General features: G+C 43.6%; 1 protein-coding gene across 1 annotated transcript in view; it reads right to left on the bottom strand.

Annotated features, from left to right (window-relative positions):
* THNSL2 (threonine synthase like 2) overlaps positions 1-16,974 on the bottom strand; it is a 29,764-nt gene extending 12,790 nt beyond the window's left edge. Inside the window, exons 1-3 of the mRNA XM_056857681.1 lie at positions 16,746-16,974; positions 4,727-4,921; positions 1,662-1,814 (exon numbers count right to left, since the gene is read on the bottom strand). Of these exons, the coding sequence (XP_056713659.1) occupies positions 1,662-1,814; positions 4,727-4,921; positions 16,746-16,968 (571 nt within the window). The 5' untranslated portion in view covers positions 16,969-16,974. The remainder of the gene's footprint in view (positions 1-1,661; positions 1,815-4,726; positions 4,922-16,745) is intronic.
* Between the last annotated feature and the right edge of the window lie 1,675 nt (positions 16,975-18,649).

Below are 18,649 nucleotides of genomic sequence, written 5' to 3'. Positions count from 1 at the left end.
TGAGATGTTGAATGTCAGTATCTTTGTCTTAGCCTTATTTAATTTATAATCCGAGTACGTGGCAAATTCATTGATATGGTGTTGTACATGCAGAAGTGCTTCCTTTGGATTTTGACAAATTAAAACAACATCATCTGCATAGCTTTTGATTTTATATTCTTCTGTTCCAAAATTAAGTCCTCTAATGTTTGGGTCAGCTCTGATGTGGTTTACCAAGACCTCCATTGATAGGTCAAATAACAATGGTGAAAGTGGACATCCTTGTCTGGTACCTTTTGCTATGTTGAATTCTGATGACAAGCATCTGTTGACTAAAAGTCGTGCCTTTTGTGTTGAATATATTGTGTTGTAGATTCTAAGAAAGGTCTCTCCACAGCCCATTTGTTTTAGAGTCTTTGAAATAAATCCCCAGGAGACATTGTCAAATGCCTTCTCAGCGTCAAGATTTTGATTTGATATGTTTAATTGCACTGAGAACCAGTCTTACATTGTCTCTCATAAGTCTTTTGGGAATAAATCCGGTTTGATCTGAGTGCACAAGTTTGGTAATGCACCTTTTTTAGTCTTTTGATCAAAATAGAAACAAAGAGTTTGTAATCCACATTTAGCAAGGAGATTGGTCTGTACCCCTGTGGAAGATATGGATCTGTACCTTCTTTCTGTAAAAGAGATATGCGTGCATCTTGCCACAAAGGTGGAATCTTCCCGTTTTCTATTACATCGTTGAATAGCGATAGCAAGAGGGGTGTAAATTGCTGCTCGTAAAGCTTATAGAATTTCTGTGTAATCCCGTCTGGGCCTGGAGCTTTGTCGCATTTCAGATTGTTTATCGCGTCTACAATTTCTTGTGTGGTTAACTTCTGACTAAGGCTTTGTTGTTCGTCATCTGATAACTCTGGAAGTTGGGCCCGTGATAAATACGTTTGCAGCCCTTGTTCTTGTAGATCTTCTTTAGCATAAAGTTGTGTAAAGTAATCTACAAAAAAATTTTCTATTTCTTCTTGCTTTGTATATGTTTTGTCAGTTTGTTTAAATTAATTTTTTTACATATATTTAATTTAAATCTTCAGATGTGGGAGAAAAGTGGGTTACCTATATAAAATAAGAAATTGGTCCACGTGAAATGATGCTACAGACACCAGCAGCACACAACCCACTGGTGGCCATGCCTCGCTTGAATGGCCTCTATTTTGGCAGCATTGGCAAAGTGATCTGGGCGGCAAGGAACACCACCCTACAACTGATGTTTCAAGAACTCACTGCTAAAGGGGGAAGGATCACAATAAAAATGTTTCTCAAGATTCACAGAAATCCACATGAGCAGCAGGGTGTTGTGGGTTTTATGGGGCGCGGGGAACTTGATTACTCATAAACACGTGTTAGATTCTCCATGTATCAAGGTCGGCACTGCCTACTCTAATTGACAGCAGCTGTCCAGGGTCTGAGGCCTTTCACCAACTTCCTGATCCCTTTAAGTGGAGATGCCGGGGATTGAACCTGGGGCTTTCTGCATTCCAAGCAGATGCTCTATCACTGAGCCGCAGCCCCTCCCTTTACCCAGAATTATCCTGGGAATACAACTAGACACAAGACCCCATCTTAGCTATAACCCAGAATATTCTACAACAAGAAGCACACAAATGTTCTCCACCTTAACTCACCAAGAAACACATGGACGTTCTCTTCAATGACTGTCGTCATCTGCAGTTCTTGTACTTGGCTGCAGAGACCCTGCGGCAGCAGAACAAAGATGTCCATATTTTTTTCACCTCTGATACTTTCAATTGCTGAGCTGCCGGTGTCTCCTGAAGTTCCTGATTAAAAATAGGGCCAACTGCACATTAAAGCTTAACAGAACCCTGAATGAACTCTGACAGCACATTAAAGATGTGACCTCAGTCAATGACCTTCGCCCATTATGATATAAGATTTTTCTCCCCTTTTTTGCTTTTTTTTAGCGAATTTCATTTTAACTTTATTTTATCTATTGATATCTCTCCTTTCCTCTTTCTCCTTCCATTTTATCTTTTATCTAGTTTACAACTCTCATCAATCATATCACAACAGTTTCAGAGGGTAGCCATGTTGGTCTGCTGTAGAAGAGCTGGATTCAAGTCCAGGAGCACCTTAGAACCAGACAAGATTTTCAGGGTGTCAGCTTTTCAGAGTCTGAAAACTGGTCCCTAAGGCAGTTTCCAAACTTTATACCCTCAAGAGCTTATACCCTAAAGGTTCTGACTCTCAAAAGCTTATACCCTGAAAACTGGTCTCTAAATTCCTGAAACCTGTTGGTCTCTAAGATGTTACTGGACTAAAATATTACAATAATCTACTAACGTACTGCAACAGACTGAAATATTACAATAAAGAAAAAACTGTATCCAGCCCTATGTCAATTTACAGTGCAAACCTAAACAGAATTACAACCTTCTAACCCCACTAACTTCAATGGGCCGTCAGAATTTTTAGTAATTAATGCTGGATGCTACCCTCCTTGAGCTGCTTGACAGAAGATCCAGGCAACGTGAACTTGTAGTTATGGGTGACTTCAACTTCTCTGATGCATGCTGGGAGACAAACTCTGCTAAGTGTCCACAGTTACGCAAGTTCCTGACCTGCCTGGCCAACAACTTCCTTTTTCCAATGGTGGAGGAACTTGGTCATACTGGACTTAATATTAACCAATACATAAGAATCAGTAGTTGGGGGGAAGTGGCCGTAACCTCCCAGAATTTCTTTTGCAGTGGAGGACCCAGGAAATTTGTAGCCAGATGTGTCTTAGATTTTAGTAGAGCAGGCTTTAATGAACTCAGGGGCATGGTGAGAGTCATTCAATGGGCAAGAATTCTGGAAGGGAAAGGAGCAAGTGAAGGGTGGGCACTCCTAAAAGAAGAGCTCTTGCAAGCTCAAGCCATCACTATTCCAACAATACGGAAATATGGTAGGGGATCGAAGAAGCCAATGTGGATGAACAGACAACTCCATGATGAGCTAAAGAAGAAAAGGGAAATGTTCAAGAAATGGAGGCAAGGTCAGCCATCAAAGAGGCCAAAGCTCAGAGTTAGCTGAGGCTGGCCAGGGAGGCTCACAACAACAAGAAAAGCTTCTTCAGGTATGTGAGGAGCAAATGCAAGGGAAAAGAAGTCATAGGCCCACTGTTGAGTGAAAATGGAGAAACTCTGACAGAAGACCAAGTAGAAAGGTTCAGTGCCTCAGTTTTTTCCCTGAAGAAGAGAACGGGCACATATTGAGATGGTAGTAGGCAAGGCACAGCATCCGAGCTGCTGGTTGACATGGACAGAGAGGTTGTTGAGAGGCACCTGGCTGCACTGGGTGTGTACAAATCCCTCGGGCCAGATGGTATGTACCTGAGAATGCTCAAAAAACGTTCTAGAGAGCTTACAGAGCCTCTGTCCATCATCTTCCAGACCTCTAACTAGAGGATGAGAGATATGCCATAAGACTGGAGGAGGGCAAAGATTATCCTAATTTTCAAAAAAGGGAGGAGGGATAACCCAGGAAACTACAGGCCAGTCAGTCTGACCTCTGCCCCAGGGAAAATATTGGAACAGATTTTAAAGGGGTCAATTTGTGAGCTTCTAAAGGACAACGTTGATTCAGGGAAGCCAATATGGCTTTGTTCCTAACAGGTCCTGCCATCCAGGCCATCTAGTCCAACCCCCTGCTCAATGCAGGATCAGCCTTAAGCATCCCTGACAAGCGTTTGTCCAGCCACTGCTTGAGGACTGCCAGTGAGGGGGAGCTCACCACCTCCTTAGGCAAGCAATTCCCCCGCTGAACAACCCTTACTGTAAAAAAAAAAAAAATTCCTGATATCCAGCTGGTACCTTTCTGCCCATAATTTAAACCCATTATTGCAAGTCCTAGGCTCTGCGAATCCTATCCTTTGCTGCCTACAGGAACAGCTCCCTGCACTCCTCTAAGTGACAGCCTTTCAAATACTTAGAGTGCAATCATATCCCTGATCATCCCCGTTGCTCTCCTCTGCACCTGCTTCATTCCGTCCACACACTTTTTGAAGTGAGGCCTCCAAAACTGCACACAATACTCCAGGTGCAGCCTGACCAACGCAGTGTACAGTGGGACAATGGCATCTTGCTATTTGGATGTTATGCTCTGTTGATGCACCCCAAGATCACATTAACCTTTTCTGTTGCTGCATCACACTGGCTGCTCATATTCAGCTTACGGTCCACCCATACCCCAAGATCTTGTTCACACACAGGCCTACCCAGAAGTGTGGGCTAAGAGCACAGCAAATCTGAGCTCCTGTTTCCAGCAGATGGCAGCTAGATGCCCCACCAGCAGGGCATCATGCTGACAGTTATCTCATCTATCCAGAAATATGCTGCCTGCAAAGGCCACCAAGAAACAAATCTCTCCTAGTTGAATCCCCTTCAAAAGACCCTGGTCATCATTATGCCTTGTTGCCACAAATTCTCATTCAAGAAGGTCTTTGGTATTAGATGCAAGGTGTGGTGTGGATACAGTTTTACAGTCAGTGTACGCTAGAAAAGACAGAGACCCACACCAAAGGACAGGACCAATAACAAGGTTATAGGAATTTGGTGAGTTATGCCACCGTGGGGCTAAATGAATCAAGTCACTTCCTGACCACAAGGTGGAAGTGGTAAAAAGCATCTTGTGCTGACACTCCACATTAAAAACAAGCCAAAATCCATAGTCAGTTCCAGCACAAACATACCCACGAGAATCGTGACGTGCTTCTTCCTCTTCTTCAGAAAGTATTGTAGAAACTGTCCTGTGCAGGACAAGGAGAGATCCTTGAAAGCATAGGTCACACCGTGCCACAGTTCCAAAACATTTAAGCCATTCTTCAGTCTTGCCAGATGAACAATATCTTTGTGTCTGAACCTGCTGAATGCTCTATCAATCAGGTCTAGAAAAAGACAAAGTCAAATAACGGGATTAGCCTGGGAACATACAAAACTAATTTACAATTCCTTTAGTCTTCAGTTATCAGGAAGTCACTCCAATAGTAGACTTGAATTTTAATGTTAAAACTGATCCCAGGCAACTGAAATTACAACAGGGCTTCCTCTGCTCCAAAAAAAATCATTACTTATGAAAGTTGCATAGCACATTTCTAACTGTTTGCAGGGGTGCGTCATCCTTTGATTCTATCCAAGGGACCGAACCTTTACATTTATCAGCATCTGCAGAGCATTTCCCTGTTGCCAGTTAGTTCACCGCAGAAACAGATCCAACTTTCCTCCATGTGCCTTTCAAAAGAGGAATAAGGTTGCACATTCACACCCCTACAACTCCAAACAGGCATTTGATCAGGCAGACAGCTGGCAGGTCACAGAGGCTTCACCTCAGCGTATGGTCTGGCTACCCCAGAATGCTTGCAAAGTCCATTCACGGTCGCCCCAAGCAAAACACAAAATGTAGACGCACCCAAACAATACATGGCTGGTTTCCACACATTCTCATTCCCCAGGCAGGGTACCTCTTATGAGCAGCCCTGCACACCATGCAACCTCCCCACCCACCCAGTCCAGCCAAATAAAGCCCCTCTTCCTGGTATGGCAATTTCCCAGAAGATCCACACGCCCTTTGCTCTGCTGTTGGCATTGGGATGCATGCATATGTGTCATGTGCTATATGGGCTTGGCAGTGTGCACAAGGTGTACAGCCCTGCCTTACCAGCTAGGGATGGCATCAAGATGCCTTAATCATAAACAGGCCCCAGGCTTCTGGGTTTGGAAGGGGACTTGTCAGCCTTCCCGCCCAACTCCCTGCTCCGGGCAGAAGGGTGCCCATCCTCTTCTGGAAGGCGTCCAGTGAGGGAGAGGACCCCTTCCCCGCTCACTGGTTTCACACATCAGCTGTTCGCACCATTTGCGACCTTCTTCTCATATGCATCAACAGCAGTTCTGGCCCAGGCCAATCCTCTGGCCCGGCTGGAGATGTGAGGGGGTGGGGGTGGGGGAACGAAATGCTTCTGAAGGCTCGGGGCTTGCTCCACACTCAGAATGTTCACCACAAGAAAGCCTGAGGACCCTTTCAGTTTTTCCAATGGGAAAATTGGGGGATTGCGGGGAACCCTGGAAAAGCCTCATATTTCCCCCCCTTGGAAAGAGAGAAATGAAATATAATGTTTTACTCAAAATGCGTAGCATAAACATTTTTAACAGAAGAATCTACAGCATTAGGAAATGCTATGTATACTGTATGCATATACAGTACTTTCTTTTTTATATATATAATTTTTTATTGTTTTTCCATTCTGATTAAACACAATATTCAACAATCAATGTAAATAAGCATCAAGGTGTAGATTCCAATAAAAAATTGTTAAAAATACATATATATAAATAAAATATAAAGACTACACCTCCCTCAATCTTGTCATTTACCGTAAATACCCGTGTATAAGCCGACCCGTGTATAAGCCGAGGTGCCTAATTTCTCCCCAAAAATGGGGGGAAATTAGGCACCCGCGTATAAGCCGAGGGTCGGCTTATAACCCCTCCACTCCCAGCAGGCTTACCTTCGCTCCAGGCCCGGCGAAGGCGGCGCCCCCCCCCCCCCGCGGCCGCAGAAGGCCCTCCCAGGCCGGTCCTGGGCGGGGGGCGCCCAGCGGCGGCGGAGGAGTGGCCTTCCCGAGGCCGCAGGAGGCCCTTCCAGGCCTGTCCTGGGCGGGGGGAGCCGGGCGCGCCCGGCGGCGGCAGGGACTTCCCGCGGCCGCAGGAGGCCCCCACAGGGCGCTCCTGGCCGGGGGAAGCCGCACGGGCCTGGCGGCGGCAGCGATAGCAGTGGCAGTGGCGGCTGTAAGTTCCCCCCTCCCTCCTCCCTCCCTCCTCTACCGTATTGACCCGCGTACAAGCCGAGGCCGTTTTTTTCAGCCCTTTTTTGGGGCTGAAAAACTCGGCTTATACGCGAGTATATACGGTATTTGTAATCTCCTTTAAAATTCTAATCCTAATATTATTACAAACATTTATAAGAAATTATTCTTTATTTAATATTACTCATAATCTAAGTGATCACTATTTCGATTATAACAATTTTCTATATTCAAGTAAAGAGAAAAAATAAGAGAAAGAAAAAATAGAAAAAAGCACTATTTTATAATAAAAAAGATGGATTAGATAATAGGTATCATTTTTTTACTTCCTTTAAAAATAGGTATCATTATAACTCCTCCATTTCTCCCAGACATCTAATAACTATCTATTATGTTAATGTCATTAATTATTCTGTTTTTGTCAGCCAAGCCATTAATCAGTCCCTTTTAGTTAAATCCCAAGAAATCTAGACCCTTTGAACCAGTCTCTTTATCCTGAATTTCCAACATCTTCCTCTTTTTCTCAGTAGCTTTAAATGTCGAAGAGCATCCTTGGAAATTGTTGGTGCAGTTCCCTCTGCAGGAACTGACGAGTGATAGTCAATCTGCAGTGTGGTTTCTTCCATCCCTAAGGCGAAGAGAAAAATCCCGGTGTTTCCAGCTTTTCGCCCTTTTAAGTTCTCCCGGTTAACATTGAAGAATTCATCTGGTAGATTATACAAACAAAATTCAAAGTCTCTTACATTCAAATCCATGGTTGTCAACTGGATTGGTTCAATTTCTTCTTGCAGATGTATATCCTTTGGTTGTCCATTGTGGCTCTCCAGCTCCTTAGCAGAATTTAATTCTTCTTTTGATGGCTTGTCGTTTGGAGAGCTTTCTTCTCTCATCTCTGATCTCAATGTAGTAACTTGGTCTTTTATATCCTTGAGATCTTCCAAAATTGCATCCAGTTTACGGTTGAAAAATTTGTTGATACTGTTTGTCAGAGAGAGTAGTCGAACCATATGTTTAATCACACTTTCCATGGTTGCTGCTTCTAACAGTTCTGTTGAAATTTAATTGGTAAAGTCCAGACAGGTATATCACTAGTTCCTATGCTGTGGGTAGTAAAAAAATGTTGCGGGGGGCAGGATATAAAGTCGCAAGCCTGCCGTTACTTCCTTTTGCCCAGGAACTTGGGAGATATTTGCCAGTTACACAGTAATGCCACACTTCCGGTCTCAAATTCCGTGGTGTTCTCGTGGTAGCAGACGATAGCAGATGCTTCCGGATAATACGTGGCTTGAAGACTTGTTTACTCAGAAAAGCGTCTTCCCGGAAATGGGGGGGGTATCGCCTCCTCCCTCCCCTTTGCACATCTCAGTCTCTGATTGGTGGCTGTAACGTCATTCAAAGAGTCCCGATTGTTATGTCTACCCACCGATCAATTTGATAAAAATCCTGCCGGTTTATCCAGTGTTTTTAATTTTCAAAGAGTCATCCAAACAGCAGATGGGGAGATATGGATTCAACAGGTATTTTTTCGCTCCTTCAAGACTTCCAGATCCAGGTAAAACAAAAGGATTCTTGTAACTTACTCAGATTTTAGAAGAGTAGGTATTCTTGCTTCTGTATTGTTGCTTAGATGGTAGTAGATAGGGGAGATCTGAGCCTAATTCCAAAGAGACGTTCGCGGCAATGGTTTCCCCTCAGGCCGGTGGGACCTCATCCAGGATTCCGAGAGTCGTCCGAAGGCTCTCTCAGCAAAACTGGGGGTCAAAACCGCACTTAAAAGGCAGCAGGGGTAGTCCTGCTCCCGGTCCACTATTTAGGATCGGGTAGAGGTGCAGGATTGCACCCCAGATTCGAACGATTCTTGGTTCCCTCGGGAGCCCCCGAGAGACATGGTGCTCAGATCAGCGTCCCTAGCGGAAGTCACATATACAGTACTTTCAAGAATATTTTTGCTTACATGTAAACAATTTTGGCAACAATATACTATAACGCGTTTAATGTTACTACATTATTATTAACATACTGCCAATGTTATAAAATGTAGCTTAATATTATTTGTATAGGTTGGCAATTGCGTGTGTGTGAGAGAAAATAACTGATAGGGAAGCCCCCTTTGAGTAGCATTAGATTGCTTAGCTCGGGGGCCAGTCTTCTCTCCCCCTGCTCTTAGCACCCTGCCCACCAAGCCCCGGAGGGCCCCTGCAGTGCTGCACATTCCCCAGAGAAGCAACTCCTGAGCAGGCCCAACCCCCCAATGGCACACTGATCATTTCCTTCTATCTTTTTAGCCTCTTTTCTTTTTTAAAAAGGCCAACTTTTTCTGCACGCCCAAATAATGCTCTATCTGACCTGTCAGTGAACCTATCTCAAGAGCCAAAGTACATGTTCCATGTGAACACACGAACACACATGAAGCTGTCTTATACTGAACCAGACCCTTGATCCATCAAAGTCAGCATTGTCTACTCAGACCAGCAGCAGCTCTCCAGGGTCTCAGGCAGAAAAGGGTCTTTCACATCACCTACCTGCCTAGTCCCTTTCACTGGAGATGCCACTGGGGTTTGAACCTGGGACCTTCTGCATGCCAAGCAGATGCTCTACTACTGAGCCATGGCCCCTCCCAACACGAATTGGGCCACAGGTATCTGACCTGACACTGTCACACACAAGCTCCCATTTGGCTCCAGAATGCTGGAGACAGGGGAGGGGCTTCCAGCTTCCTCACTGTGCTGTTTTCACCCGACCGCTGGCAAAAAATGGTGAAGTAGGGAAGCAAGAATCAACGGAGTGCCTTCAAGGTTAGTTCCCCAGTTCTTCCCAAGTTGCAACGACTTGGGCTGGGCACCTGTGCAACACACAATGGCTAGTTTTGATTCTGCGAGGGAGGGCAGGAAGAGTTGCGTCAGTGCTTGGCTGTTGTGGCCCCTTCTTACATGCCCAGGGAAATGCCGATGGCCACTTTGGGGTCAGGAAGCAATTTTCTTCCAGGCCAGATTGACCAGGGATCCTGGAGGTTTGTTTTGCCTCTTCTGGGCATGGAATAGGGGTCACTGGGGGAGGGGGGGGAGGTGGCTGTGAATTTCCTGCATTGTGCAGGGGGTTGGACTTGATGACCCTTGAGGTCCCTTCCAGCTCTATGTTTCTCATTGCTTTACTGATATCAATGAGGCTCTCTGTGCTTTAGACAGTTTAATGTTCCTTGTGCAAGAGATCATTTCACAATCTTGAAACTTCCATGGGAGTGGCTAGACTGTATTGGAAGTGCCGTCAAGACTCAATGGGAAAAAAGACTTCCGGTGGTGCCGTTGGAGAGAGCACTCCATTTCCCCAGGTTGTCCTGGGAGAAATCCAAGTTTGCGTTGTTTTTGGGGTACATAGATACCCCAATCCGACCCTTGCAAGTGGGTTGGAAAGCAGGAACTCCCTGCAGCCCGCAAACGCGGTTCGACCTCCTAGGTACTCTGAGGGGGCTTTTTTAAGCCCCTCGGAGTCCTAGACGCCGGTCCTGCGAGGGCACTAGGGAAGGACATCGCCAAAACGCAACTTTGGCAGCAAGCTCTACCCTCCACCGCCTTAATACCAACATAAGGACTACATAAAGAAAAGAACCTCACCTCTTGACACCCAAGTGAGTACAAAAGAACTCTTCGTCTACTTACTAGAAATTTGAACAGACGGGAGGCTGATAAGAATATTTCTGGGACCCCCACCCCTCCATAATCCGAACTGAAAAAGTTTGATCTGAGTTAGTCATCGGGATTAGCGACAGGAGCCTTATCGGATCGATCAGCCTAAACCATAACAAAGAGTCGGAAGGATACCTTTTAGACTGACAAGAATTATCACCAATGAGAGGTCCGAAGGAAGGGGAGGGTGATTTCTCTTCCTGATTTTCCGGCGAATTCCTGCCACGTTTGCAGTAAGGGAGTGCCTGGAACGGAAGACTCTCTATAACACCCTCTCTATCATTGGAACTAAAACAACAGGAAGTAGCCGCGGGACTGAATATCCGTCGCACTCGAGTTACTTTCAAATCATTCCTGAAGGAATAACCATCGAGAAGAGGCGATAGAAGGTCTGCAGCACTAGTAACTTCCTGTTTACTTCCTGATTAATCCGATCTAGAGCGACCGAAAAAACTCACTGGTATTTTAAAACTTTAAAATGCAATTTTAAAGCCAATTTCGACTCTTTTCAACCCGAAAAAATTACTAGGCTGATCTTTGAACTATCATCTTTTAACCAGCACCTTAAAGGCCCTGTCGGTGGACATGTATTTTACCAGCTTTTTTTGAATGTAAATGTCTCGACCCCGCTCTGGCTCACTACATAGCCCTGCCTATACTAAATTAAGGGACTCTTTACAAACCTCGACCATGGAAAAAAAGTTACAGGATATGCTAACTAAACAAACTGAGGCAACAAATAAACAGTTTGAACAGATGTCTGCACAGATGGCACAGTTGACTTCTATGATGACAAATCTTGGTCAAGCATCCCAAGCTATTAATCAGAAGTTGGATGTGGTCACTGGAGACTTGAAAGAAGTAAAAACTCAAATGACTGTTATGAAGACAGATATGCAAGCGATGGATGTATCAATTAAGAAAGTGATGGATGAGCACAAGGACACAAAGAAAAAATTAACAAGCCAAGAAAAACAGATTGAAACAATACAAGCGGATCAGATGGCGGCAAAAAATCAAATGGCAATGATGGAGATGAGAGTGAAAGAGACCAACCTTCGTATACGCAATTTTCCAGATATGATGGGAGATAATAAAGAATCTGCAATACCAAATTTGGCCTACTTATTTCAGATAGATGAACAAGAATTAAAACAAGCCATTAATAGAATATACAGGATACCACTACCTGCTAGAATGAGAAGATCTAAGCCAAGAGATTTGATGATAGTGTTCTATGACACCAGAGTTAAAGACAAGATTATGAAGATTCATTATGAAAATCCAGTGTCAGCAGGAGACTCCTCTCTTATACTATTGAAGGATATTCCAAGGCATCTACTTTCACAGAGGAATAACTACAAAGATTTTGTGTCTATACTGAAAGCTAATGGCATCAAATATCGTTGGATTATGCCACAAGGTTTGGCTTTCACCTATAAGGAAGTGAAAACGACAATTCTATCCCAAGCAGATGTGGGGAAATTTTTGAGAAAATATAAAATGGACCTTAAAGAATTACCTGGAGAGAAGGAGGAAGAAGAAGAGGAAGAAGAAGAAGTACAGGGTGCAGAAGGTGGTACTAAACTATAGACTTTTTATTTTGCTAAAAAATACTACATTATGGCAAAAGCAATTTCTTGGAATGTAAATGGACTGAATGAGAAAACTAAAAGGGCCAGAATCTTCAAATATCTACAGAAATATAAATACTCCCTAATTTGCCTACAAGAAACCCATATAGCTTCAAAGCATAAAAAATACTTGGAGAAACAGATGCTTGGACAAGCATTTATTGCTTCTGCTAAAACTAAAACAAAGGGAGTGGTAATCTATGCCCACCCCAGTCTCTGTCCAGAACTAGTATATAAAGACAATGAAGGAAGAATTGTAATTATCAGAACTAAAATATTGGGACAAAGGACAATAGTGGTTGGAATCTATGCACCCAATGAAGGGAAAAAATCCTTCTATGAAAAATTACATGACCTGATAACCCAGTACGCACAAGACCAAATTTTACTGATGGGCGACTTCAATGGAATTATTCTCCCATCTCTGGACAAAAAATCAAAAGCAAAAGATATCAATGATGGATGCTTGCCTAAAACTTTCTTTGCCATGGCTTCAGAATTAGAATTACAAGACATTTGGAGAACAATGAATACAACAGCTAAAGAATACACCTTTTATTCAGCAAGACATGATTCACACTCCAGAATCGATATGATATGGGCCAGTAAATCAATTTTCACGCAACTACGTAAAATTCATATTTTACCTAGAACTTTTTCTGATCACAATCCTGTTACCTTTGATTGGAACAATAAACAAGCATTTAGATGGCGAATGAACGATAAACTTTTAAAAGACAATAAGATACAAAAGGAATTACAGGCTTTAATGAAATACTTTTTTGAAATTAACCTTAATGGGGAAACTTCTTTAAATACAGTTTGGGACGCATTCAAAGCTGTTCTGAGAGGTTTTATGATACAGAAACACTCGGCCTGGAAGAAGACTCAATTGCAATTTACAAACAACATACTCTGGAATTTACAAAATTTGGAGCAGAAATTGGTAATGGTAACACAGGAAGAGGAGAGAAGAGAAATTCAAATACAGATTTCTGCATCTAAACACCAATTAAATTTGGTAATAATGGAGGAAATGAATAAAAATCTGAAACTTGCTAAACAAAAGTATTTTGAATATGCAAATAAACCAGGAAAATTTTTAGCAACACAACTGAAGGACTCATTTCAAAAGAAGATTATAACAAAAATCCAAACTGCTAAAGGACCAGTTTATTCAACTTCAGAAATTCAGAAAGAATTTGTTTCATTTTACTCTAAGTTATATCAGAAAGAAAATACTCCAAAACAGAAAATAGACAAATTTCTAAACTCAATACAGATGAAAGCTTTGTCAATGACCCAGAGAGAATGTATTGAAGCTCCAGTAACAAGGGAAGAAATACAAGAAGCAATACTGAGACAGAAAACGGATAAAACACCTGGACCAGATGGAATTACTGCACTATTTTATAGAACTTTTAGTGACAATTTAGTTGGATTTTTTGGTTCACTTTACAATGCAATTTTGGACGAGCGAACATCCCCGGAGACTTGGTCACACGCATTTATATCACTGATACCCAAAGAAGGAAGAGATCCAGAAAAAACATCTAATTACAGACCTATATCGCTCTTAAATGTGGATTACAAAATTTTTGCTTCGGTTTTGGCATGTAGGATAAAGCAATTTATTAAGGATCTTATACATGAGGACCAAGCAGGTTTTATACCAGGAAGGCAAATAAAAGACAATGTAAGAATTTTACTAGATTCACTGGAATATTATGACCATAATATTCAACAAACTGCGGCTTTTGTATTTTTGGATGCAGAAAAAGCCTTTGATATGGTCTCTTGGAACTTTTTGAAACGGATTTTGGATAAATTGAATTTTGGAGATCGTTTTCAGAAAGGTATATCGGCTATTTATACCTCCCAACAAGCTAAAATTTTGGTTAATGAATCAATGTCAGATAACTGCCAAATCACGAAAGGGACTAGACAGGGATGTCCCTTGTCTCCACTTTTATTTTTGTTGGTGTTGGAACCGCTATGTGTGAAACTAAGAAGTATGGAGGACATCCGCGGGCTAAGAATTAAAAAACATGAATTTAAGTTGAGAGCATTCGCGGATGACCTACTGCTAATTTTGGAAAACCCAACACAGTCAATGAATATACTTCAGGAGACATTGGATGATTTTGGAAAAGTATCAGGCTTTAAAGTGAATCAAGAAAAAACAAAGATAATATTTAAAAATTTATCGGAAATACAACAACAGGAATTTATATCATATACTGGCTGGGAGAAAGCTAACAAAGTTAAATACCTGGGAATTTGGATCACTGCAAAGAATAAAGATCTGTTAACCAACAATTACCTCAAGTTATGGGGTAAGATTAAAACTGATATGATTATATGGTCAAACAAAAAATTGTCATTAATGGGACGTATCTCAACGATCCAAATGAATGTCTTACCGAGGATGCTCTTCTTATTCCAAAATTTACCAATAATATCACAAACAAAATATTTTGAAACTTGGAGGAAAGACATTTCAAACTTCATCTGGCAAGGAAAAAAACCAAGGACTGCTTATAAATACTTGGTGGATCTAAAAACTAGAGGAGGTTTAGCACTGCCTAACTTTCAACTCTATGCTGAAGCGGTAGCTTTAGTATGGCTAAAAGACTGGATGAATTTGTCAAATGTACGTTTGCTAGACTTGGAAGGTTATAATAACTTAAGTGGATGGCATGGTTATTTGTGGTATGATAAAATTAAATTACAAGCAACATTCCGTAATCATATAATCAGGTCCTCTCTACTTCGTATTTGGATGAGATATAAACACATTTTGGAACCAGAAACACCGATGTGGATATCGCCCCAAGAAATGCTAACTTTGCGCCCACTTAGACCAGACAAATTTATTACTTATCAAGATCTAACTAATTGGGAAGGAAAGAAATGCTCACTAAAAGACTTTCAACTGCTTAAGGATGATTTACAATGGCTTCAATATTACCAAATCAAATCAGTTTTTGTACAAGACGCAAAAAAAGGTTTCTCTAAAGAAAAATCTCCTTTTCAAAGGATTCTACTAGACAATAATACAAAGCTGATTTCTAAAATGTATAATCTCCTTTTAACAATATATTGTGAGCAGGACACGATTAAACCAACTATGATCGATTGGGCTCAAAATGTGGGACATGATATTGTTTTAAATAAATGGGAAAGATTATGGTCTAAAGATTTAAAAGGAATAAAAGCACAGTCAGTGCGAGAAAACATCTATAAAATGATGTATAGATGGTATTTAACACCCAAGAAAATTGCAAAGATTTATAAAACGATGTCCCCTACTTGTTGGAAATGTAACAAAGAAATTGGTTCCTTTTATCACATGTGGTGGACCTGTGACAAAGCCAAAGACTTCTGGGACATGATTTATAACGAATTGAGATTAATACTACAAAAGAATATATCCAAAACACCAGAAATGATGTTATTGAGTATGATTCCAGACGACTTAGCAACACAAAGAACCTTTTTGATATATGCCACAACAGCTGCGAGACTGCTTTATGCAGCGAAATGGAAAGGGCTAGAAACTCCAGAGAAAAAAGACTGGATTGTTAAAATGTTTGAAGTGGCAGAAATGGCAAAACTCACAGCTATTCTAAATGAAGAAAATGACGTTCGGTTTTTGGGGGAATGGGGGGCGTGGATGCATTATTGTGAATATGAGTTAAAATTGGGAAGAATGGAAGAATATTTTCTAATCTGATCCAGAGGATTATTTTTGATTTTTTTTTATATTGAATAAGCATAATTATATTTACTAACAGATTATGGTTTTTTATATATGGTATTGATATTTTATCAAGATTAGATTACCTATGACGGGAGGAACTTTTTATTAAGAGGCAGATAGAGGTGATGGGGAAGTCAAAAAATTTTCCATTTCTTTTTTTTCTTTTTTCTTTTCTCTTTTTTATTATATGATATGGAATTATAACAACTTTAGGTTAGAATTGAAATTCGATATTGTTATAGATGTTGTTTAATGCAATGGAAAATTTCTATCATAAAACCCAATAAAATTTATATATAAAAAAAAAAAAAAAGACTCAATGGGAAAAAAAGAAGAGGCAAGTGTTGCTGAGCACAGCTGGAGTGACACGTATTTAAGGGACTGAGGACTTAGGGGTTACGCAACCTCATGCCAAGTCTGTTAAGATCACTCTTGTCTACTCTGACCAGCAGCCGACAGTGGCAAACCACCTCTGAATGTCTGTTGCCTTGAAAACCCTACAGAGCTTGCGATAAGTCGGCTATAGCTCAACTGAACCCTCCCCCCACCCCTGCCGCTCCCAAAAAGAAAAACTCCCAGACCCTTTCCAATTGCACTGAGCCTACTCACCTACCTGCCCCCAGTGTGGAGGCCCACCCCAGGGAAAAGGATGGACAGGGCATCACAAAAGGCAACTGACAGGTAGTATAACAGTGTGAGCAACTAGTTTACCTGAAAACCAACAATGTTTAAGTAATTTAGAAGAATTTTCAACTTGGTCCGAAATATTTAATAGTTTCTGAAGAGTCAAGATTCTTGACTTTCAAATACTGATAACTGATTAAACGTACCATTCAAATCTGCTTCTGGAATAAGTTCAGCTGAAATGAAGATGGAGCACAATTGTTTCACCAGCTCTGGGTAGGAGAAGACGCTCCATTTTTGAAGTGTGAGGTAGTCCAGGGCCGGGATTGTCTCAGGCATAAGAAGGCCACCATCTACGGCAAACCCAGAGAAAAGGGCACCTTCGAAATCAAGGCTTCCGGCTGCTCCTCGGGTGCTGACGTACCGCATATTTTGCTCCTCGCCCCTGCAACAGACAGCAATCTGCATGAGATGGGAGCCCGAAATTAATTAAGGAGTTAAGTTTCGCCTGGAAGCTGTGGTTTTAAACCCTCTGTGATTTGTTTTTATGATGTGTGTTTTTATGTTGGGCTGGGGCTTTTGTAAAGCTGAATTTTAATTTGTATCTTTTAATGCTGTGTTTTTATTTATTATAGAGCCCCGTGGAGCAGGGTGGTAAGCTGCAGTCCTGCAGTCAAAAGCTCTGCTCAGGACCGGAGTTCGATCCTGAAGGAAGTCAGGCTCAAGGTCGACTCAGCCTTCCATCTTTCTGAGGTCAGTAAAATGAGTACCCGGCTTGCTGGGGGTAAAGTCTAGACGACTGGGGCAGGCACTGGCCAACCACCCCATAAACAGAATCTGCCTAGGAAACGTCGGGATGCGACGTCACCCCATGGGTCAGGAATGACCCGGTGCTTCCACGGGGGGACAACCTTTCCCTTTTGAAAAATTGTTGTTATTTTATGAGCTGCCTTGAGCAAGTTCCTGGAAAGTAGGCGTAAAAATGTTCTAAGGGAAGGCCTGGCGAAATAACGCTCAAGCAGCCCGAAGTCCGGCCCTCTGTGCGGGGCGGCCTGAATGGATCCGGGCCAAAATGACACCCCCCTCCCCCCAGAGCCCGTGCGCCCGGCCTGCACGAAAGGAGGGGATGAGGCCAATGGGGGGGCGGTAGGGTTGCCAACCTCCAGGGACTAGCTGGAGATCTCCTGCTAGTACCACTGATTTCCAGTGGCTAGAGATCAGTTCCCCTGGAGAAAAACGGCCTCTCTGGCCGTTGGACTCTATGGAATTGAAGTCCCTCCCCTCCCCAACCCCGCCCTCCTCAGGCTCCGCCCCCAAAATCTCCAGGTTTTCCCAACCTGGAGCTGGCAACCCTAGTAATAGGGTCTTTCCCCCCCCCTTCACAACCACCCTGTAAGAGAGGCCCTCAGTCACCCAAGTAGGGTCGCCAACCTCCAGGGACTAGCTGGAGATCTCCTGCTATTACAACTGATCTCCAGCCGATAGAGGTCGGTTCCCCTGGAGGAAAACGGCCTCTCTGGCCGTTGGACTCGGTGGCACTGAAGTCCCGCCCCTCCCCAAACCCCGCCCCCCTCATGCCATGGCAACCCTAGGCGGCGGGCAGCCCTTCTGCGCCTGCGCGGGGGGGGGCGCAGAATGGAGGCGCCTTCCGAGGTCCCGGGAGGGAGGGGCGGAGGGAGGGGCGCCTTCGCCCCCTCCCGCAGTGAGGGGAGGGGCTGGCCGGCGTCTCCCCCCCACGGGGGTCCTCCCCCGAGTCCGGCGCCCCCTCAGCCAGCGCGGGGTCCTCCAACCGCCCCCCTGCCCTGGAGCCACCCCCGGGGGCGCTCCTCGCTGCGGCGGGGGGGGGGGAGGTCAGGCCCCGACCTCTGGGAAGGCCCGCCTTCCGGGGGGGTGGGGGGGGCGCGGCCCACCCTGCGGGGCTCCGCGGCCGTGCCCCCCCACCCCCCACCCCCCACCCAGCGCTCTGCACCTGCTCAGGGCCTTCTTGCCGCTGGAGGCCGTCGCCCTGCGCGGAGGAGGCGGCTTCTGGGCCCTCAGCCTCGGCGCTGGGGAGGCCGAAGGGCAGAGGCCGCGGGGGGGGGGGGAGGGGAGGGAGCGTCTGGTCGTCCGT

Source organism: Euleptes europaea, chromosome 11 (assembly GCF_029931775.1).
Source record: "Euleptes europaea isolate rEulEur1 chromosome 11, rEulEur1.hap1, whole genome shotgun sequence".
In the NCBI taxonomy this organism is placed as follows: Eukaryota; Metazoa; Chordata; class Lepidosauria; order Squamata; family Sphaerodactylidae; genus Euleptes; species Euleptes europaea.
The sequence above is the reverse complement of the archived record's forward strand: the minus strand, read 5'-3'. Positions and strand labels throughout refer to the sequence as shown.